At 42.1% G+C, this 22176-nt stretch overlaps 3 protein-coding genes and 1 long non-coding RNA gene across 15 annotated transcripts in view; 2 read left to right on the top strand and 2 right to left on the bottom strand.

The window, feature by feature from the left end:
* Window positions 1-1842: 1842 nt before the first annotated feature.
* On the bottom strand, window positions 1843-4689 carry socs1a (suppressor of cytokine signaling 1a). 4 transcript variants are annotated; one of them, XM_027002775.3, is made up of 2 exons: window positions 4537-4689; window positions 1843-2783 (listed from the first exon to the last, which is right to left on the bottom strand). In XM_027002775.3, the coding sequence occupies exon 2, from the start codon at window positions 2706-2708 to the stop codon at window positions 2136-2138; it is 573 nt and encodes a 190-aa protein (XP_026858576.1). In that variant the 5' UTR covers window positions 2709-2783; window positions 4537-4689; the 3' UTR covers window positions 1843-2135. The 4 variants fall into 4 exon arrangements, with proteins under 4 accessions (XP_026858576.1, XP_026858577.1, XP_035383648.1 ...); XM_027002776.3 differs by having other exon boundaries at window positions 1843-2786; window positions 4537-4680; XM_035527755.2 differs by lacking the exon at window positions 4537-4689 and adding an exon at window positions 3067-4501 and having other exon boundaries at window positions 1843-2786.
* Window positions 4690-8009: 3320 nt separating this feature from the next.
* Window positions 8010-14025, top strand: pigq (phosphatidylinositol glycan anchor biosynthesis, class Q). 9 transcript variants are annotated; one of them, XM_081710883.1, is made up of 11 exons: window positions 8015-8563; window positions 8745-9446; window positions 10178-10309; window positions 10436-10556; window positions 10725-10851; window positions 11138-11180; window positions 12075-12186; window positions 12488-12568; window positions 12707-12821; window positions 13011-13072; window positions 13222-14025. In XM_081710883.1, the coding sequence occupies exons 2-11, from the start codon at window positions 8773-8775 to the stop codon at window positions 13372-13374; spliced, it is 1620 nt and encodes a 539-aa protein (XP_081567009.1). In that variant the 5' UTR covers window positions 8015-8563; window positions 8745-8772; the 3' UTR covers window positions 13375-14025. The 9 variants fall into 9 exon arrangements, 7 of the variants coding, with proteins under 7 accessions (XP_081567009.1, XP_081567008.1, XP_026858614.2 ...); XM_081710882.1 differs by having other exon boundaries at window positions 11138-11291; window positions 13014-13072; XM_027002813.3 differs by having other exon boundaries at window positions 8018-8280; window positions 11138-11291.
* Window positions 11230-12481, bottom strand: LOC145656977 (uncharacterized). Its single transcript, XR_014122713.1, has 2 exons — window positions 12063-12481; window positions 11230-11303 (listed from the first exon to the last, which is right to left on the bottom strand). It is a non-coding gene; the product is annotated as an uncharacterized LOC145656977 (long non-coding RNA).
* A 1118-nt stretch (window positions 14026-15143) lies between the features above and the next one.
* The window catches only part of rab40c (RAB40c, member RAS oncogene family), a 12117-nt gene continuing 5084 nt past the window's right edge, over window positions 15144-22176 (top strand). Inside the window, exons 1-2 of the mRNA XM_027002764.3 lie at window positions 15144-16577; window positions 21388-21448. Coding sequence (XP_026858565.1) covers window positions 16424-16577; window positions 21388-21448 — 215 coding nt within the window. The 5' untranslated portion in view covers window positions 15144-16423. The remainder of the gene's footprint in view (window positions 16578-21387; window positions 21449-22176) is intronic.

Genomic DNA, 22176 nt, shown 5'->3' with positions numbered 1-22176 from the left:
ACTAATGTGATGGGGTTAGCACTGCCCCCTGAAGGAGATACGTTTGGTGTGGATACTTTGCTGTGTGTGTGTGTGTGTGTGTGTGTGTGTGTGTGTGTGTGTGTGTGTGTGTGTGTGTGTGTGTGTGTGTGTGTGTGTGTGTGTGTGCGCGCACACATGTAAATATGTGTGAGCTGAGGCCAGATGCAGTGGAGATTAGGGGCACTTCAGGGAAACCCAACTGTTTCCTTTCCTGGAAGTGACTATTTTCATGTATGTTCTTAACCACCAGCAGGTAAGGAGTGATGGTCTGATTATACCAGTAATGCCAAGAAGGTGTAATCCTGAATGCTAAAATGAACATATTTCTATAAAATAAACAAAGAAGACAAATGTTTACATCAGTAGTAGTGCATTAGACTGATCAAATGATGTAGCCTGAGTAACCTCCTTTTAACAGTCTCCATGTTGTGAATGTCAAGATGTCATCTTATGTCAAGACTGCAGTAAATTAGAAGATTCAAATCCTCATTAATTTAATTATATGAAAAACAAACTAGTCCAAAGGGTAAGTAAAAATATTAAAGAATACTTTGATTTCCACAATTCTTCAGAAATCTCTTTTCACCCCAGTTCTTTTATCAGAAATCACACATTTGAATTCCTAGGAAGATGATGTCCAGATCTCAACAAAGATTAGGCATAGCATTATGTATTGCTTTGTTCTGTAGCTGGTTTCCGTAACAAGCCACCAGAGTTTCACCCCAGTCTGCTTCTAACTAAGCAGTTACACTTTCAAGACCATGTAGTGATTCAAAAAAAAATCAGGAAGCTTTCAAGAATTCTTCATTCATGAGTGACATGAAAATCATACGCTGTCATAAATGTGGTAATTTCGTGGAAGCCAAGACTTTATGATTCAGTTGAGACTGTCTGCCAGAGCTCTAAGGTTTAAGTTCATTTTCTTTAAAGAACAGGGTAGGTTAAACCTAATGTTGTCTAGAACAGTGTGAGTTTAATTTTTATCTATTTTGAAGAAAGCAGGCTCAAACAAAACCTGACTTTAAACATTGATCAATAAAGCTTATTCATCTCTCAGCAAACTTTGCTGCTTTTTTTCTCTTCTAAACCAGGAAACACTGCATGATGACATAACTACACATGATTCTTTTTCTAATTGTAAAATCACTTCCTCCTCTCATGCATGGAATTATAATCACCGATTTACAGTTTACGTGAACGCTGATACATACTCGCCTTATCTCATTCTTACTCATTTCTTGAGTAATCCTATACACATTTGCTAAAGCATTTTCACTGGCAATGTCTGTGTACCTCACAGGCTCCGCCCCCTGTCTGTTTCTTGTAAATGTCTGTCTGAGCCATAAAGAGTTACCGTCACCGTAGCTCCGCCCCTCAGCTCTCCTACTACCCAGATCATTCATATGACAATAGTTGTTCCAAAAAGGCTTGTGTCATTTCAGAAATGCAGGTACATCTAGGCAATATGGAAAACACGTGAAAGATACTGTTACAATGACAAGTCACAATGTCACTTTTTACCAGCGAACTTCCATTTTTAGAAACTGACAAAATGTTATGAGAACTATTTATATTTCATTCAAATAACTGGAAAGCCTTTAAAACTTTGTTCTTTGTTTAGGTCCTTGAGATTGGTTTCATAAAATTTAAACTGTAACTCCCAAATCTACCTTTTGCTTAGATTTTAGAGGCAGTAAAAGTAAATCTGATAGGTCTTATTAGAACTATCACTTTACTCTCAGTGCTCTGAGTATCTACATCTGGAAGCAAATCTTAAACTGTCATCAGTCTCTTCTAATAAGGAGACAAGTAACAAAAGAATTTTTAAAAATATATTTATTACTAATATAAAAATAATGATATAGGAGTTTTGCATAGCTCCTATTTTTGCATAGCAAAAATATAGACACAGGAATCCAAGCTCCCTGTATAGTGTAAACATTCATGGTCAATGTAAACTTTCATTGCAGAGTGTTCAAGTCTAACTTTCAGAATTGTGCTACAAAGTGCCTGCTTTACACCACGAGGCCATATGGAATATGTCACGAGGCCATGCGGAGTATGTCAAGTATCCCAAGCATATCCCATATCCTTTAATGCCGTCCGTCAGGACTTCACAACCGATATGGGAAGGAGCGGAGGAAAGTTTTCATGGCAGGGATGACGGGGATGCTGTCGATAGCCTTCTCGCCACCGCACGTCTCCATGATCTGCCTTCGACACAGCTCTTGCAGGCTCTGCACGCGCACTCTCCGGTACGGCTGCCCAAGGCTCTTCTTGGCTGAGCTGGTGTAGTGTTCCAGCAGCTTGAACAAGGAGTCGAAGGACTCCTTGCTGCCGGCCAGGCTGAAGCAGGAGCCCTGGAAGATAATCCGGATACTGGCTGGGCCGTTGGGTGACTTATAACTAAGCGTGAAGAAAACGTCCTTTTGCTGGCTGTCCCGGATCAGAAAGGTGCCCAGTGGCTCTTTCTTTAGTCTGCGATGGGCCTCCTCCACAGTCATGGGGCCCCAGTAGAAGCCGCTCTCCTCTAGCATAGAGGTGGTCTCAACGATGATCTTGAATTCAGCCTCATTCCTGAAGGACCGGAAGTGGGTCTCAGGCCTAGCGGCTGTGTGCCTCGGGGAAACCAGCTCTCTGCGGTCTGCTGTGCCTGAGCTATCATCCACTGAGCTGTGTGCCACCATCCTACAGGGAAGACCAACCCATGTGGTCTTCCATAGCGTGCCTCATTAACATCATCTAAATGAGGCCAACCGAGTCTGCTGAAGCAAAGTGCAAGCCATATTTAGTGAAAAGTAACTACTAACTACATTTTACATTTAGCTGACAACAATGAAAAGTAAAACTAAATAACATGACTAGGACTTTTGTGAATGCAATTTATGGTAGAGCTTTATTTTAGCTAGAATCCTTATGCTTCAGTCACACGGTACACTCTACCAACTACTTAAGCATTTAAAACTTCAGACCTAATCCTTAAGGGTTGTGGCAAAGATAAACTGGAAGCCGCAAAAGCAGTTTCTATAAAATGAATTAACCTACCGTTAAACTGGTGGTTGCAGTTTTAAAGAGCAGAACGACAAGTCTGTATCGCACTGGGTCAGTCGGGAGTCATGAACTAATTCCAAGATGAACGAATCTTGAACTTCCATTGACTTACTTCACCGTTACGTCCGAGGTACAGAGTTCATAAACTACCTGTACGAGCTTCTCCCCTCATTACTGACTTTCGTATCTCTCTAACCACCGAGTTTTTATTCAGGTCTGGAGTGTATTGCTCCGCCCCGTGTCCATCGCCCATTTCCCGGAAACTTTCCTTTCGATTTAGCCGGGCTTCTCCGAAATCGGAGAGCTTAGCTACAATTCCTCCAGGACAGTTACTATTCCTCCAGCCGTTGTTCCGAATTGTTTAATTTCCAGATTAGTTTAAATACCGTGTTTATTTAACATTATCTATATGTATATAGAGAGAGATATTTTGTAGTCAATTTTATTAGAAACCGTCAGCAATGAAACACTTATTAATTTTGAATTGTTTACGAATTTGTTTTATGCAATAAATATCTGTAAAGCAATTAACAGCAGAATTCAGATCGGATGTGTATGCTTATTTGGGAGAATTACTGCCAAAGACGAAAGTCGTAGTGGGATTTGCTGTGGTCGTTATATCACAGGCATGCACATCTGCCCTCGTTTGCTGCATGTCGATTAACATGGAGCTTTATATAAATAATTATTTATCGTCATTGTGCAGCAGTGCAACGAAATGTAATGTCGTGCAATATGAGTAGCAACATAAACCCTGTGCAATAAACCTGACGGGATCTAGGTAGGGACTCCTTTTTACCCTGAAATGTAGCATAGGTTTCATTTCTTCATAGCAGAGAACAGAGCCTGACTTCTCCTTGGTGGATCATGCAAAATAGCTCAGACATGGGAAATAGCTCAAACACTGCAAAGCTAGCAACATTTAGATTACCATTAAACACAACAGCTCACAATGAGCTTCAGCGATGAGGCTTTGTATACATTTGGGTGTGTACTACAGTGCGACAATGCTTGTCTTATAAACTTACACATACAGCTGGTTCTAACAATGATTTCATTGTGAAACTAAAATTTCTTCTGCACTATCTCCAACTCACTGACATTTTGAGTCAGAGTGAATTACGTTTATAACTACTTTCGTTTCCATGTATTTCTCAGAAACCATGCTGCAGAGGGGACCTGGCCCATATCATAAGCATGCATGAATGACTTGCTTTCCTCTGAAAATCACTTCTTAGCAACTGCATCCATTTTGGAAAATCTGTCTTAAGCAAATGGGCGTTCTAGTTAGGCTACTGTGCTGCATTTAATTTAATAGCATACCCTTATAGTTTCACTCTATTGACATGTAGGCAGACCGACAGACAAAAACATATATTAGACATGTGGCCATTTTCGTTAGTCACAGTTGTTTTACAGGTCCGTTTATGTTTGGGGATTTTTTACTGGGAAAACGGCACTCACCTGCAGAGATGACGTTGATATTGGTGCGTGTTATAGTGCTCCTTGCAGAGCACGTCACGAGTTCAATCAGCTCCTCTCCGTCAATTCTGTTTTATTACTGCAACTGCTTTATTCCGAAAGTAAAAGAGAAAGTGTAGCTGCATAGTCACAGCCAATAGAGGGCGCCATGTCCTGAAAGGTTAGGAATTTCAGCGTCGGTGTCTCCCTTTGTTTTAGCATACCGTTTCCATAATACCATTGAAAGCTTGTTATTTTTGTCATCTGTATATTATACCAAAATTTACATAAATTAATAATTAATGTTAGACTTGGCATACAAGTCCAGAACCTTCATTTCCCTATTCACCAATCACTGGCTGGGAAATCATAGGCTACCACCACAAACAGTGTTAGGAATTCGCTTCAGTTAGGCAGTTTCGTTATCTTTGCTTACTTTCACATTTAGCAATATTCCCACAAGTCACGTGATCGGTGGTTAATCAGCGTTTTGTCCTGAACGCACAATGTCATCGAGCTGCAGTCACCCTGTGTAGCGTCGTTTGATTTATTTTAACAAGAGTTAGTAATTCGAAAAATCTCTTTCCATCACTTTCATAATGCCTGGTATACTGTCTTACTCCATTCGTATCCTGTAGCGTTAAAAAATTACTGCACTATATTCATATAATATTGTCAATAATATATGTAAATTAATATCTTAATACACTCAAAAATAAATTATGAATGGAGTTTATGGAAAATAATAAAGGGATTCCAACAGCACACATGACTGTGGCATTGACTAAGTGTATTAATGAATCAGTACATCATTTTTCCTGTTCTGCAAATTAATCTTCCAAAGTTTAAACATAAATCAGATCTTTGAAGCCGCCATTATCTATCCAACCCTTACATTGACATCAAATTACAACCACACTAAAACAAAGGCCTATAAAACATTTTGAACGTAAATAGGCAAATATACTCAGGGCGAACACCTGCAGCCACTGTCGGATACATCTGTCTTACATATTCCCTTTGACCCATTACAAACTAACTGGTTTTACATGTCAGGCAGTTTGTCAGCTCGAATTTATAGCTTTTACTAGTTAGTTTCGATCACAGGACCATAGACGACTGGAGAGTATCCAGGTAGTAGACCACTTTCATTACAACAGTGAGCCCACACTGTTAGTGAGCTGATAGTAGGCGCTGTTTTGGCATGAACGTGTCAGCAAGCAACAGTTTTGCTGGAGTTTTTAGACCTGTCTGCGTGGCTACTGACCTGAAAAATATCCTGCCAGGATTGCCTTGCACAATTTGTGAGCAAGTCTCTATCGGTGTTTCTGCAAAATTGCTAGATATTAATCTTAAAAATGATTGTTTTAACTCAGTGGCGGCGAGGGGACATGTGCATAGGCTTAGCTTTGCTCATGTTAATTCATTACGAAGTTGCCTAAATATTCTGAAATCCTAACTAAATACTGCCACCTATTGGTCTGAGTGAGGCTTCGTCAATATCCTATATTTACAGGCCCTTCACTAGCTTTTACTGTAAGGGAGGCATTTTGTTACTGCGTAACAAATGAACCAACAGTGCAATTAGTACATTATTTAAAGGATTTCCATGCCTGCTATGAATCAACACTTTAAAACTGAGCCACAAAGGAGTGTTGTGGCAACAGGGAGCACACAATGGCAGAAGTAAGCAAGACCCTGAAGGGAACACATCCACACAAAGCAGCTGGCCCAGACATCATCCCTACCCAAGCACTCGAGACATGCTCATTAGAGCTGGCTGATGTCCTTGCAGACATTCAAAATGATCCATGAATAAGCCACAGTTCTCACCTGTTTCAAGATAACCACCATTGTCCCACTCCCTAAGAAGATCCTGTCACCTATCTCAATGACTACCAGCTGGTTGCAGTAACAAATGTGTGATGAAGCAACTTTTACATGTGTACCATCAAGAGCATCCTCACCAGTGGCATCTTAGCCTAGTTTGGGAACTGCTCTGCACAGGAGCGCAAGGCACTCCAGAGACTAGTAAAGGCCACATCACAAGAAGGGCTCTTCAGAGGCTGGTGAACACCAGCAGAACATCACAGGTGCAGTCTTTCAATGACTGGAGGACATTTACCACACCAGGGTCATCAGAAGAGCACACTATCACAGACAGAACTCACCCCCCCACCCCCCCCACCCCCCCCCACCCAACACAGTCTCTTCACACTCAACCATCATGAACCACGAGAGTCAGGAATAGTTTTTATGCACAGATCAGACTTGTGAATTACCACTGCTGACAAAAGAACCCTCTGTCCAACTATGTGATGTGCTCCAACACACCACACAGACTTTTTGCTGCTGAAACCAGGACTGTATTTGTATATTATACAAATTACACTTTGCTTGTACGGGACAGAATCGGGCAGATGCTTGTGGAAGATATCAAATGACAAAAAGCTCAGTGGTTAATGTACTCGACTAGTAATCAGAAGGTTGCCAGTTCAAGCCTCACTTGTGCCAAGCTGCCACTGTTGTGCCCCTGAGCAAGACCCTTAATTACTCACATTTATGACTGAATACAATTTATGTCACTTTTGATAAAAGTGTCAGCTAAATATACTTGTGTTTAGGCAGTACAAAGTTAGTCAAAATAGAGGTCAAGGTCAAAACCATGTAAAGTCTATCAAACCTTTATTTATTTATTCTTTTTGTAGCCAGAATGGAAAAAATGCAGAATAAGAATATAAATATTTAATTGTCCAGTGAATCTTGATTACAACTGAATTAAAGTGCATTATGCTGCTAACTAAGTCAACTAAAAAAATAAATGTTGATAAATCTTGTAAAAACACACAAAATGTTCATAGTAGATTTGACAAGCTAGCTAATAGTCAGTAACTGTAGGCTAAATCCTAAACATTGCTAAGAGCAATAGCCTAATTTACTAGTTTATCTACCAAGTTAAATCCTATAAGACTATATGTAGCCTTGTTAAAGTTATTCATTTTTGTAGATAGAGCATGTCTTTCTTTTTTTTTTAATAAATTTTCAGTCACAGAGGATCTAAAACTGCATTATGTCTGAAACTGTAGTTCCCTCCAAAATGTAAGCTCTTATCTTTTGAAAGTCGTTATCAGGGGAAAATAGCCTAGTTTTGTAGGCGCGAGTTTTTCATGCAGTGTCATACTTTCTTTCAGAGTACAATATTGAGGTTCTCGACTGGACGCACAAGTAAGTATTTAATCCACTGAATTATGCGCCCCCGATTAACTGTGTTTAGTCGCATATTTACAGAAAAATGTAACTTAAAATAATCAAATTCTCATCGGGTGTTGGATATTACAGCTAAAATATAATTACGTTTGTAATGTATAAATATCGTAGAGCTCTCGAACTGAGGCAATAAATAGTTTCCTAGAAAAAAAAGAAAAGAAATATTTAGATAGTATATATTTATAAATATCTCATAGTGCATTGCGTTATATCAGGAAAGGTGGAACAAACTTTTGAAATCTCTTTGGTTGACCCGGGATATATTACCAGACGCACTGTTAACTAGCAAAATGGCTGGGAGTAGCTAATGCTACGTTGTCCGATACGGCCTTTGTAACATTCTGATAACTGGTTAGATAATAGTTTATTCGGAGAATTAACATTCGGTGCTATGGCTGCAAAAGAATCCGAAACAGGCATGAGGAATCTAGGCAGTTATGTTAGCTAGTGTTTCAGGTGGCGTGAACATGCTAACGCTAGGTAACTGAATAGGTAAAATGCTAAATAAATACCTTAACCTACAAGAGGTCAGCGCCTTTTCCTTCGACTATGTAACATTTACAGAGCAACTGAAAATAACTTACTTGAATATAATTTGACGTTTACTCACAGCTGGTATTTGTAGTAACAGTCAACGTTTTTCGGGGAAAGGAAAGGCAATTCCATGAAGTCCGTTCTGCTTGCGGCATCTGGTTTCTATAGTAACGGCTGCACGATACGATATATGAAGCACCAAGAGTTCAGTACCTTGAATAGTTCATGTGTGAGTTAACATAAATACAGGCAGATGGATAAGAACTACCCCACATTTCAAAAGCGGTCTTTACCTCCGTCTTTACTGACTTGCTTCAGTGCAAACAGAAGAACAGTATTTATGATAGTCACCATCTTTAAGACCACTGATTTGTTGTTGCAGTTATAACACACATGTGTTTCCTCCACAGGACATAACATTCCTTTAAAAGGCCAGTCATGGTGTTGAAAATATTTTTCCCAACGTGCTGCAACACTGCAGACAGCGGCTTGCTCATCGGTCGCTGGATTCCTGGCCAGGATTCGGCTGTGGTGCTTGCGGTCATTCATTACCCTTTCATACCTGGCCAGGTGAAGAAGTACTTGAGCGAAACGCAGAACCAATCACAGGTGGACCTGGCTGTCCTTGGTTCGTGGAGTTTGCCCAAAGATGGCCAAGAAGGGATGGACAGCTTCTTGAAAGACCTTAGCACCATCTTCCCCAATTCACGCTGGCTGCAGCTGAGCCGTGAGATTGGTAAGAGGGGCTTCGCCTGCCAGGTGGTGCACAACAGGATAACACCACCTGACCCCGCACAGGGGGGTACCGACAAAAAAGACCAAATCATCTTTATCCATTATGACCAGAGGAAAGTCATGCTGTCCCAGCTGCACCCAATCCATGAGGAGAGTCCTGGGGAGGAGTCTTCTGAACTGCGTGCGGTTTTTCACACGGTCGCACAGAGCGGGCCCCTGTTTTTGCTCGACAGGTATGACGAGGGGCCCCTCAAGCTCACACACTGGCAGTCCGAGGGCAGGGAGGCAAGTATTGTCGTGGAGCTGTCCAAGCAAGCGTCTGTGCCACTCTGCATAGTGCTCACCTGGCTGGTGTCTCTGTGGCAGTGTGGAATCAGGTGAGTCTGACCTTGTGAAAACAGCCTTGCTCTTCTGTTTGGATCCCATGTAGTGTGTATGATTTTTTAATGTATGTATGTGTATGTGTATGTGTGTGTGTGTATGTATGTGTGTATACATTTTTTTTTATATATATATATATTTCATTCAAGTTCAAGAGGTTTTATTGTCATTTCAGCTATATACAAGTACACAACAAAAACGAGACAATGTTCCTCCAGGACCATGGTGCAACATAAAAACAACAGTGCAACAGACATGTTACACACACACACACACACACACACATATATATATACCTCCAGGACCATGGTGCAACATAAAAACAACAGTGCAACAGACATGTTACACACACACACACATATATATATACCTCCAGGACCATGGTGCAACATAAAAACAACAGTGCAACAGACATGTTACACACACACACACACACACACACACATATATATATATATATATATATATATATATATATATATATATATATATATATATATATATATATATATATATGAGAGAGAGAGAGAGAGATTATGTTTCAAACAGAGGTCCCTTATCAGCTGTACAAGCAAAGTGCTTCAGAAGTTACTCACCTGGACTCTTTTTCAGAACTTCGGTGCAGTGTGTTTCTGTGTTTGTGTATGATCGCATGCGTGTTTGTGTGTGAACTGAAGAATGACAAGCCGGCATACACCAGATTATTTCTGTATGTGGTCTGTTGCAGGATACTGAATATATGGCCAGTGCAGTTCATTTCAAGCAAGATGTCTACCTGTGTTCAGACAGCATACAGGACGAATCATTTTCAAACTGTTTTCTCTACAAAGAAAGCCACGTCCCACATGGAATTCATGAGGTGCAATATTTAGTTATGCCAGTGTCGTTTAAGATCAGTTATTTTTTAAGATTATCATATTGGGTAAATGGACATCAGATGCCTTATCCTATTTTGGTGTTCTGTGATGTGCTCTTTGTTCTGTAGGAAGGCAAACATTTTTGTGTCCTTCCTCGTGGACATGTCACTGGGACTGCTGCTCGTCTCCTGGCTCTACAGAGAGAATCACATCAGCCAGCTAGCTAATACCTTAGTGCCGGTTGCTGATGTAAGTGCTGTTTACAATAACAACATAACAGAATTGACCTTGATACAGTAGTAACACTGTATAAGAAAATTATCTCTGTATAGGTGACAGTTTAATTAAACAAAAAAGAGAGAGAATTTTTGTAGTTTGTGTACTGTATAATGCTGTTTTCTCTGGTAATGTTTGTAGCATGTGGCTAAGGAGCTGCAGGAGCTTTTGGAATGGCTCATGGGTGCCCCTGCTGGTTTGAAAATGAATCGTGCTCTGGACCAGGTGCTGGGAAGATTCTTCCTCTACCACATCCATCTGTGGATCAGTAAGTAGGGTATACTGATGTTTCACATTTTGTAAATCGAGTTTACTGTTTTTCCTCCAATTACATGCTCAATAGCCTCCTCCCACATCCTTTAGGAATGGTAGCAATTACAAACTGCAGTAGATTAATGTCTGTTAATATGAATATTAGATATCATGTAGATTCTGTAATTCTGCTGACACTATCTTACTGCATTTGGAAACTGGAAGTTGCCTCTAGTTATTTAGCCAGTTACACCAGCCACAGTGTGTGTTCATGTCATTTCTCTCACCTTCTATGTCCTCAGGTTATATTCGTCTCATGTCTCCATTTATTGAGATGATTCTGTGGTATGTTGGCCTCTCCGCTTGCCTTGGTTTGACCTTTGCCCTTTCGGTGCTCTCAGACATCGTGGCACTTCTGACCTTCCACATCTACTGTTTTTATGTGTATGGTGCCAGGTAAGACCCAAGCTGTTGATGACAACATTGATAACTTTGCCAGCCATCCATAGACTATGGACTAGAGAACAAATGTTCATTTATTCGGTTATCGGCATGCACAGCTGTTTTCAGTTGTTACCAGTAAGCACAGCTGGTGTGTCTATATTGCATGGGCACTAAGTCTAACCACCAGCTGTATGAATAATATGAATCTAAAACTAATCAAATTTGTATTTGTAATCTTTACAAGTATTCAAACATCTGACAGGTGTGACAAAGATATAGCTGGAAAGCTATTAACTAGCCTCATTGAAGAAGATTGATAAACCCAGAACCCAAAAGATTCCATGTAGTTCTGTTATCACTTAGAAAGGTGCATAAAAAATTATATGGATGAAATAAAATAATGTTAAATAGTTTGGATTGTTAAAAAAATAAAACAGTAGCTTTTAAAAATTAACATTTCATACTTATGGTTTTCTACCACCAGAGGGCAGCACGTGCGTGCTTGTTCTGGTTTATTTTGGACCTTGAGTAAACCTCAGTAAAAAAAAAAAAAAATCTTAAACATTTGAAGAATAATTGTTAAGATTAAGATCCATTGTACAGCTTAACCTGAACATACTGCCTGAACTCAGATCTGTGCCAAGCACTGTGATGTTGAGCAGTTGATCGATCAAGCCTGAATCCAAATATGTTCTAAATACAGTGGTGTTGAGCAGTAGACTGGCCCAGTCTGAACCCAAAACTGTTCTGAGAACAGTGTTGTTGAGCAGTAGCTTGACCTACCTCTCTCTATAGGCTCTACTGCCTGAAGGTTTACGGCCTGTCTTCCCTCTGGCGCCTTTTCTGTGGCAAGAAATGGAACGTTCTGAGGCAGCGAGTGGACTCCTGCTCCTACGATCTGGACCAGGTACTAGGGCCCCTCCTCCAACACCTCTGGCACAGAGGGATGTGACCTGTTGTGGGGTTTTTTTTACTTAAAATGAATAAGAATAGTGACCAATTCCTGAGCAGAATCTGTGCCCAGCATTATGAATGTGTATTTTTAACACCTGTCCATGAGTCAAATTTAGTATCACTAATGCCATTTCCATTTTATATTATCCACATCCGCCCTCAGATTCTCGAAATCTTAGCTCCTGAGCCACAGTGACTGTGTTACGTGTTGAAATAGCCCGTCAGCTGTTTCTTTGGCTTCATTTCTTCCGTAGCTGTTTATTGGAACGCTGCTCTTCACCATCCTGCTATTTTTGCTCCCCACCACTGCCTTGTATTACCTAGTCTTCACTCTGGTGAGTTCTTCAAATTACATCGAGGTGGCTTGGAGTCCCAAGAAGAAAATCAACCTTTCTGTTTTATTGCTAAATAATCTTCTAGGCTGTGTGTTCATCAGCACCGTCCTGACTGGTGCTGTGTTGTTGTGCTGGCAGCTGCGGCTTGTGGTGGTGATGTTCCAGGGTGTCATTCATCTCGCTATTGACCTCATCAACTCCTTTCCCCTGTTCGCCATGGGTCTGCGGCTCTGTAGGTCCTACAGACTGGCAGGTCAGTCTTAGCAGCATCCACGTACCTTCAAACCGTTAAACATCACGAATGACTGTCCATGCTGCAACGCACTTTTGATAGTATGGAAAGATGTAACTGTTCTGCATTTTCTTGCCATCGGGTTTGAATTTCCAGCCGCTGGTTGTTTTTTAAGCTGTGCTGAGTTCTAGCTGCTGTTGTGCTTTTCAGAAGGAGTTAAATTCCGAGTTTTGTGTGAAGAGCCTGGGACTCCCTTGCATCTAATGATGGAGGTAACTGCTTTGAATCTGGTTCCTAAGAATGTCTGTTTACTGCTGCATCCAGCCAATAATATATGTCGTCTCTGTTTATTTAGTCCTTCACTTGTTTACCTCTACTTTCAAACGAATCTCACTGCTCCTCTCCATCTTCCCCTACTCAGATCAATCCTCTGAAATGCAGCTCTGTGCTACAGCGCTACCGGACGCCCACGTACAGCTGCTACCCCAGGGACTCATGGGTCGACCTGTGTAAGAAGCTTTTCATGGGGGAGCTTATTTATCCATGGAAGCATAAGACCACCAAGACAGACTGAAGGCTGAGACCCCCTACCCCCAGGCAGACTGCATCCAGACACACACCCACTGCTTCCAAGAGAGCGGTGGATAGACAGACAAGGTGCTTTCTGCATTTTGTGTCTGGGAGGGAAAAGAAAGTGTTGTGCTGAAGAGTTGTGTAGCTAACAAACATGATAGGAATACCTGAACTAGAGAGGACTCTAACACAAGCTGCAATGATTGAAAGTGATTCTTTTTTTTATCTTAATGAGAAATTTACATAAATATTAAAATTCCAGATGTTGACCAATTTTTTTTTTTTTGTATTATTAAGGAGATCAAAGACTAATGATAGACTTTCTGCTGCATAGTGTTTCTGCTAGTTTTAAAGGTCACGTGTCAACGTCTTAATCAGTTCTGTTGACATTTCTGTTGTTACTGTCTCTAAATTGTTCACTCACTACTGGATGTAGTCATTATTCTTAATCATTTGTCTGTCTAGTTGGTAGGTAATTCTGTGCTATGCAGTTTAGGCCTGATATTTTTGACTATTGTCAGTCCTGAAAAACCTTAATTGGGGGGGGGGGGGGTGAAATAACATTGAAATTAGGTAGCTGTTTAATCATGGGTGTATTTTGCTGTGATAATGAATGAATGAATGAATAAATAAATATAATCTTTGAAAGGAAGGCATCAAATTTGTCTGATCAATTTTCACAAAACCGCAATTTGTCCAGTGCGCCTTGTTTGCTTTAAAATGTACTTTTTGTGTAGCAAGGTACAAAGCAATTACTGGATCCTCTCCATGACATACTGTTCTGCTCTAATTTGTTGGAGTATGTTCACATGGGTGCCAGATGTGCAGTTGGCAGGGTTGTTGTTGGGCACCACATTTCAGATCTAGTCTATGGAGAACATGAGCATGTAGGGCTCAGAACAGTCACATCCACCTTGAGGCGGGTTTAAAAGACCCAACAGGATATTGTGTAAAGGTTGTTTGATGGTATTGATTCCTACATTATTTATGCTAAAGAGATTATACTGTATCCACGGTGCATCTGTCATTAATTTAGCTAATGTCTTATAATTCTCAGGTTAGATATAATAATCTATTTACATGTATAATTATGCACAAAAACCTATTTGGGAAAATTGGGAGAAAAACACTTCTCTCGCTGATTAAAACAAGTGTGCGCACACATACACGTTTCAGTAGCTCATTTAGAATCCTGCAGAAGCTCCAGATGTCCCCTTGCCTCCCAAGAGATCCTCATGTTGCTTTAATCTAGATGTGTAGGCACAAAGGCTTCATACACCAATTTGCATTTTAATCTATTCTGGGGGGAAGGGGCTTGTCCTTTAATGTTTCTCTGAAAGTCCTCTGCCCTCTGGCCTCTTAACCCTTGCACAGCTGTCATGTGAATAGCTTCCAGTAACAATGTGAGTTTTTAATATGTGTTTTTTTTTTTTTATATCATTGCTTTCCTATTTAAACAAAACAAACAAATAAAAAAACATTTTTTAATGGTTAACGCAACACTATCGAGTACAGCAAAATAACTGGCAATATTGAAAATTACATGGTACTTAAAATACATTATTGTATCTTTTCAAAATACTACATTATCATCACAGTTTAAAAACGATGTGTTTCTAGACCTTCGGAGTCACTTTCATGTCGCAATAAATGTGAATATGGCAAATTAAACGTTCTTTCATGATATATGTGCCCAGGAAATGGTCTAAACTCAATCTGGGCCAATCCAGATCAAAGTATCAGAGGAAGGCGGGGTGTGTTTTGGTAGGCACCGCTGAATGTGCAGTACTGACGGTGCGTGCAAAGACAAACCAGAGCATGGGGCAAAGTCGCATTTTCAGGCGCACTAGCTAATTATACGGGCGGCGTGGATGAGAAGATTGGATTAAAGCATTTTTCGGTGCAATACCGCGTCTACGAAGTGCACAAGAAGTTCTGGTCATGTTCCAAGATGAACACAGCGAAGGTCTAAATCTTTGTTGCCCAGACGAGGGGCCTGGATCTTGTACACGGTGATCTTCACTTTAAGCCACAATAGCTTTACAATAGTAGTTAGCTAGCTCCTGTTTGTACGGTTGTACGAGAAAATGATAGGAGTGTGTTTTGACAAAGACGATACGCATTTGTTACTGTTGTAAATGCCATGGCATTTGACAGCTAGATAGGTACATAACCAGCTGGCTATGAAGGTTGTTTGCCTGTCTGTTAGCTGTCTTAGCTAGCTAGCTAGCGAGATAGTTTGGCTACACCAGCAACAGAACCAAGGAAGCTGTTGTGGTCTGGTTTGCACAAAGCGAGAAACCAGTTTTTTTTCTTCTGCAGACTGGTGCCCTAAAGATAATGCATGCTATTTTCCTTAGCTACATAGTACTATTTTATATGATTTTTTTTTAATTTGCTATGCTAGCTATCTATCTTCTTTGTATTGCGTTTGGTAGGCATTGGTATCTAACTAGCGAACAATGATTTATCAAACTTGTTTAACGGGCTAGCTAGCTATCCTAGCTAGCTAACCAGCAAGTAATTAAAAAAAGAAGCTGGTAGCTAGTGTTATATTAAGTTATATACTGTACAAAAAAGACTAAGTCAGCTAAGATCGCTAACTGGGCTCTCAGTGACTATGTAGCTAGCGTAGCTGGCTAACGTTATATGAGCTAACGTAGCTAGACGGCTATGCTAGCTAAGGAGCAACGTTAAATCAGTGTCTTTTAAAGACTGCTGTCTGGCACAAAACGTGCTGCTTGGTGGTCCACAACCGGAGGTCCAGCCAGAGTTGCAACCGTTTCGTTAACGTAAAGCTTTAAACTACGCGTACTGATTTACTAGCTACATAAAGCTAGCGTTAGTTCCGACGTATAACTATATCCCTGCCTGTTTTGGTCGGTCTAGTCTGAAAGTGGATTGAAAGCGGAAAAAAATCTGATCATTTGAATCGACTGCTTTGTGCATTTGGCCCAGAAGATTTCGATGACATAGTTTCACATTGCTCGACCGTCGGGCGTCAGAGAGCTTCAAACAGGACTCAAATCAGCGATTTACCTTTGGCTCTGATGCGAGCAAGCATGGGCACTCAGGGGAGCCCTGTGAAAAGCTATGACTACTTGCTGAAGTTTCTCCTTGTCGGAGACAGCGATGTGGGGAAAGGGGAGATTCTGGACAGCCTGCAGGACGGATCTGCGGAGTCACCTTACGCTTACAGCAGTGGTAAGTCCCCAGGTTTAGCGCACATCATAGTGCTAAATTAACCGTAACAGTTAAGTCACTGAAGAATGACATTCGAGTTTCAGAGGGCAGCCTTGAAGCGAGGCCAGGTTAAATGTTTGCAGAGCAGTCATGGAGAAACAACATGGCCTTGGGAATAACACAAATATGGTAGCGTCATTTTGCGTGTTGAGTCAATTCACCCTGCAGGCATTTAAACAGAAGTACAAACTATAACTTTTTTTTGTCCCCTCTGATGGGTGCTTGCATATTGGAAGCCTTTTTTCTGAGTCTTGTTTGGCATGATTTTTGGAATGCATTTCAATAATTATTAGTTGTGAATTTTTAAGGTTGTACATGTTCATTCTTGCAGTAATTTCTGTAATTCACAAATCTGCTTCAATCAACCTCTGCCTTATAAGGATTGCATTGCATTAAAAAGCTTATCTGTCTTGTAATAAAGTTATCTTCCTCAACATAAATCACTGAATGTCATAAAAGGCTGTCTATGAATGTGCCTTGGCTGGGCTGTGCAATACAGAATGTGCTATGTTCATGACTCCCTGTTCCACTCCAAGAAATCCATGAGCTGTTCCTTTTGGTTTCCCCTTTTGTACCTTGTTTGTATGAACTGGTAGAGCAAGGTGACAGCAAAACTAAGATCATTTTGTTCCCAAGTGAGCACACTGATATATATTGGACAACTGTGCAATCAAATCAATATGACTATAATGTACAATGTTATATAAATATATAATGCAGTTGAATTATGTTGATGCAGTTATGTAGTTGAGAAACACTGAGCTATATCCCGCCCTTGTGATTAGGCTTGTGGGGTCAAGTGGAAATGTCTTATGTATTTAGTAGATGAATGTGACTTGGTTAATAATATCTTTTTATGGCAAGAACGCCAAGTCTGGTTGTCTGGTTTCAAAAACACCTCCCAGGTCACAATGTTCAGCATGCCAGGACGAGCTGTAAAATGTGTCATGACTCTTGGTGCTTCTCGTCATAATCAGCATGTGAGACTTTAACCGTGAATCCCTCCACAAGCATAGGCCCAATTTCACTGGAGGCCTCCGATGGCATTTGCCAATGCTCAAAAAAAATCAGATCAGATGCACCCTTACTTTGTGTGAGGCAAAGTGATCATATAATCTTTCACTGCGGGATCGTGTGGTCCTTCACTGCGTGATCGTAAGGCATATAAGCCATTTCTTTGTGGTCTCTGTCTATACCTCTAAACTGCAGAGATGGCAAACAATTTTGAATTGGTATTTCAGTTTTTCAGTAGTTGACTTCTCTGATGTGGTAGTGTTTTAGCTGAAATAAGGAGTAATATGAGCAAACCTGCCATAACCAATTGGATTTGGTTTAGATGATTTGCAGTTGGACAGACCTCTGTGTGCTTGGATATCCTTTTTTTAAATTTTTATTTATTTATTTATTTTTATTATAACTTCTTCTGAATTAAATACACCTCAATAAACCACTATGACTGGACTCTCTCAAACAATTTAATGTTGCAAGGGTTGTCTTGGGGTGCTTTCCTGAAGGTCCCAGATAATTTCTATATTAGAAGCTTTATGAGAAGTAAAGTGAAAAGTCAAGTAAAATTTATTTATATAGCGCTTTGTACAACAGCCATTGTCACAGAGCAGCTTTACACGCGTCTGAGTCCAGGATCGTGGTGAGCAAGCCAAGCTCGACAGTCTAGAGGAAAAACTCTCTAGGGCATGAGGAGGAAGCCTTGAGAGGAACCAATACTCCAAGGCGGGCCCATCCTCCTCTGGCTGACAACGGACACCACAAGCATTGACTGGATTGTAATGTTCTATCTCTTGTTAAAAAAAACCAAACACACACAAAACAAGCTTTATCCCCTTCAGCATCACACGGCTGGCGCAGATTGAATGTGTATTCGCTGAGTTTTTTTAGGCATCTGTGGGGAGCGCCTGTCTGAATCCTTCTTTCTGCCCCTTTTGTGTCAGGGTGGTGGAAAGGAGCGAGGGCTCAAGCGCTCCACAAATACTCCGAACCCCAAGGCATTCGTTAATGGCCGGGCTGAGCGAGCGGTAGACTGCTGGCATGTGTACGCCGAGCCTTTTGCACTCATTGATCTGTCTCTCTCTCGGGCTGAAAGAACGCATCTGTAAATATTTAAAGAGCATGCGGCGCAGAGGGGGAGCCCAGATATTTTGGCTGGCTGGGCCGCCTCCCGATCACCGGCGGCACTCTGAACAAAGTGGCGCACTGTGCAATAGTGAGCTCAGGCCGCCGTGTGACGGCGCTCTTTCTACAGTGCTGCTCGTCTTCCAGGGATCCTCACATCCTAGATCCTGGGCTCACATGCATGGATTTTAAAGGCGTTGGTGAAGATCCACCACTCGCCAGGCATCCCCTGTCACCATCTTCCACTAACACGGCTTACTTGTATGGGGACCTATAGCCGCAGGCTAAGTTATGACAGTGAGGTGGAACTGGTTTGTGGCCTGGCTGCTTTCTTTTTTGACTCAAGTCTGTGCAAGAGGATTTTGTTTCAGCCCCCAGTTTGTATCTCCAGGGACTAATGTTCTCCTTGCATGGATAAATCACAGGTTTTAGAGCCAGTCTTGGACTAAAATGGGCCTCTATAGCACTCGTTGTAGCGTTATGATGTATACGTGTTACTTTGTGGCTCTTTGGTGCACCTGCTGCAGTGGTATGTGTCAGTTAAACCAGATTTACAGCCTCGCTTGGTGGCCCTGCTGTGCGTTTCCTCCTGGGCCTCTGAGCTCACAGGTTTGCAGGCCTTAAATCGCACCACAGAGGACTCTCACCCAGGCACTTACTAGAGTAGACGGGTTCTCTCTCATCTGTTATCCGTCATGTTCTGCCATGTTCAGTTTTGTCCATGATCATGAATAAGATTATGAGCCAAGAACATGTTCCCTAATCAACAAATGCTCCACAGGACAGGAACTCCCTGAAGTGTCTTGTGTTCCCGACCTCCCTTTTATCTCTTAGGCTTGCTTGAGGGCCAGAGGTGGGTTAGGTGCTAACTGGTCCCTGTAGGCCAGCATTTAGGCTAGAGGATTCCTTTCCTGCAGAGACCTCCTACGGACCCCATGAGGTGTTCACCTATGAAAGAGGTGACCCATACCCCCCGCGCTTGCTTCAGAGCAGGGAGGGGCCTTCCAGCGTGGGGGACCTGGACAAGTGCATGAAACAAACCAGCTCTTGAACAAGGTTCTCTTGCCCTTTTGAGCTATGGCTCCTGAGCTGTCTGAATGTTCTTGCTTATTTGTTTGTTGTTTACACTGAGCAGAAGGGAGTTCAATCCATCACATCTGTCTTCCCTGCTCTGCCGCCTGCCAGCAGAAGCTCCAGTGGCCATTTCCTCCTCATTGAGCGCTCCTGTACATGTACATTTAATAATGGAACCTAGGCAGAGCCTGCAAGCTTCACTGGATATATTAAGGCATCTGACAGAGTCAGTCTCCTCTCTCTCTCTCTCTCTCTCTCTCTCTCTCTCTCTCTCTCTCTCTCTCTCTCTCTCTCTCCCTCGCTCTCTCTCTCTCTCTCTCTCTCTCTCTCTCTCTCTCTCTCTCTCTCTCTCTCTCTCTCTCCCTCGCTCTCTCTCTCTCTCTCTCTCTCTCTCTCTCTCTCTCTCTCTCTCTCTCTCTCTCTCTCTCTCTCTCTCTCTCTCTCTCTCTCTCTCTCTCTCTCTCTCTCTCCTCACCCATGTTCACTAGATTATCAAAGTTTATGGATTAAATAAAACCTGTTGTTTTCTGTTTTCTCTGCTTCTTTCTTTAAAACATCTGTAACAGGAAGGAGCAATTAGGGGGGGGAGAAAAACCTTCTAAAATGGCAAGACAAATTTTGCAATACACTGTTTTGTTTTGTCTTGTTAAGACAAAAGCCACCGGCCAAACAGTGGTGGCATGTTAATAAATGTAATGTAGTAGTAATAATAATAATAATAATATATGTAATAATAAATGTAATGTTTTGTTCCAGACTCACCAAAATGCCTCTAATCTGCAAACGAATCTCTGTTGGCAGAATGTGGGGGTGGGGCATTTCGTAGCCTGGTAATAGATGCACCACCTTATTAAGGGCTGTCAGCACGTTGGTGTGATTTGCGATCAGATCATTAGAGTGCACTGAACAGTGATGCGGCAGTAAGATGAGCTCTGCCCACCATTGTGAACATTACAGTGTTCTGTTCGGTATGAAAAAAGAGCCACCCATCAATGTTCTGTTGGAGGCGGACTGCCTATTAAAATGCAAATCGGGTTTAAAAAGACTCCATAGCAGCTGTTTAGCAGTTTGAATGCATAGACTCTTATTCACGTCATGTGGTGTGTTGGGCACATCGGACAGACACAGTTTGTAATTATCAGTTAAAAAAAAAAAAAAGGCTAGGTGTTTGTGCATTGGTTGGCCCGTCTCTGCCTCTGTGTATGACGCCTCGTAGACCTGCTGGGTCTCTGAGTCGTGCATTAGAGCGGTAGTGCGGCTGCTCTGGCCTCTGCTGCGAGCTCGGCAGCCGCGGACTCCCCGAGTCGAAAGCGGGACATCCATCTCAGTTTAAGAGCCTGCTTGCCACCAGGAGCCTTTCGGAAAATTAGTCTAAGTGCTTTCAAACAGGAGGCTGCCATCGAGCTCCCGTGACACAGCCGAGCAAAAAAGCCCTCGTGTCTCAGCTTGTTTTGACATCCATCTCTCTCTCTCCCGCTGTCTTTCTCTTTCTCGGTCCGTCTCTCTTCTTTCTACCCCGCCCTCTCTCCCTTTCACCTTCTCTCTCTCCCTCTCTCCCCTCTCTCAGGGATCGACTATAAGACCACCACTATCCTGCTGGATGGGAGGAGAGTGAAGCTGGAGTTGTGGTGAGTGCTTTGCCTCTTCCACTGTGTGATGGGTGACGAAGGGTGACTGAGGTCTGCGGAGTATCAGCGAGTGGCGTGAATGTTACAGTGCTCTGGGTTCACCGCTGGTGGCCTGGCAGGGTGGCATGCTTCCAAGGATAACTGAGCTGCACTGTGGACTGAAAAGGCCAGACGCACAGCAAACATTTTTTGTTATCGTTGTGATACCCTCCCTCTCCCTTTTTCCAGTATCCCAGACCGTGCAGTGACATAAGGGTCCGGGTCAGGACATCCACGAAGCTTTTTTTTGCTTGGTTGTTTTGTTCAGATCATTCATTGCAGCTGATCTTTGATATCACGCCTTCTACATACCGCCTTATCCAAATACATTAGGAGGGAGGTTATGTTTGTAAACAAGGATCTGATCAGGTTAGAGCTGCTCGCTCCTCCTCCTGGTGCTTGACAAATAAACGAGAACCAGTGAGCTGGGTTAGCGCCACAACGATGAGCTCGTGCCAGCTGGTTCCCCGTCGCCCGTCATTCAAAGCGGCGGGGAGCACACAGGGGTGGACAGATGGGTGACTGGCCGTTTTTTCTCTGCAGAGCTTTTTGTGCTTGTCCATGAATTATAGTCAGCGGTTGATGTACCACCCCGAGGTTTGGTTAGGCTCCCCGTGTTCAGGCCCAGATGAAGAACCCGTGAAGAGGTGTACAGACCCACGCGTCTGCAGCATTGGCACCAGGCCTCG

This window comes from Electrophorus electricus, chromosome 3 (genome assembly GCF_041902795.1).
Source record: "Electrophorus electricus isolate QZ-2024a chromosome 3, ASM4190279v1, whole genome shotgun sequence".
NCBI classification, from domain to species: domain Eukaryota; kingdom Metazoa; phylum Chordata; class Actinopteri; order Gymnotiformes; family Gymnotidae; genus Electrophorus; species Electrophorus electricus.
Note: the sequence above shows the minus strand (reverse complement) of the source record. Positions and strands in the feature narration are given on the sequence as shown.

Coding starts and splice junctions, on each gene's coding strand:
- socs1a (XM_027002775.3), bottom strand. CDS start 2,708: ATGGTGGCACACAGCTCAGTGGATGATAGCTCAGGCACAGCAGACCGC.
- pigq (XM_027002813.3), top strand. CDS start 8,773: ATGGTGTTGAAAATATTTTTCCCAACGTGCTGCAACACTGCAGACAGC. Junction 10,310..10,435: donor TCCCACATGGAATTCATGAG/GTGCAATATTTA, acceptor TTTGTTCTGTAG/GAAGGCAAACATTTTTGTGT. Junction 12,187..12,487: donor GCTCCTACGATCTGGACCAG/GTACTAGGGCCC, acceptor TTTCTTCCGTAG/CTGTTTATTGGAACGCTGCT.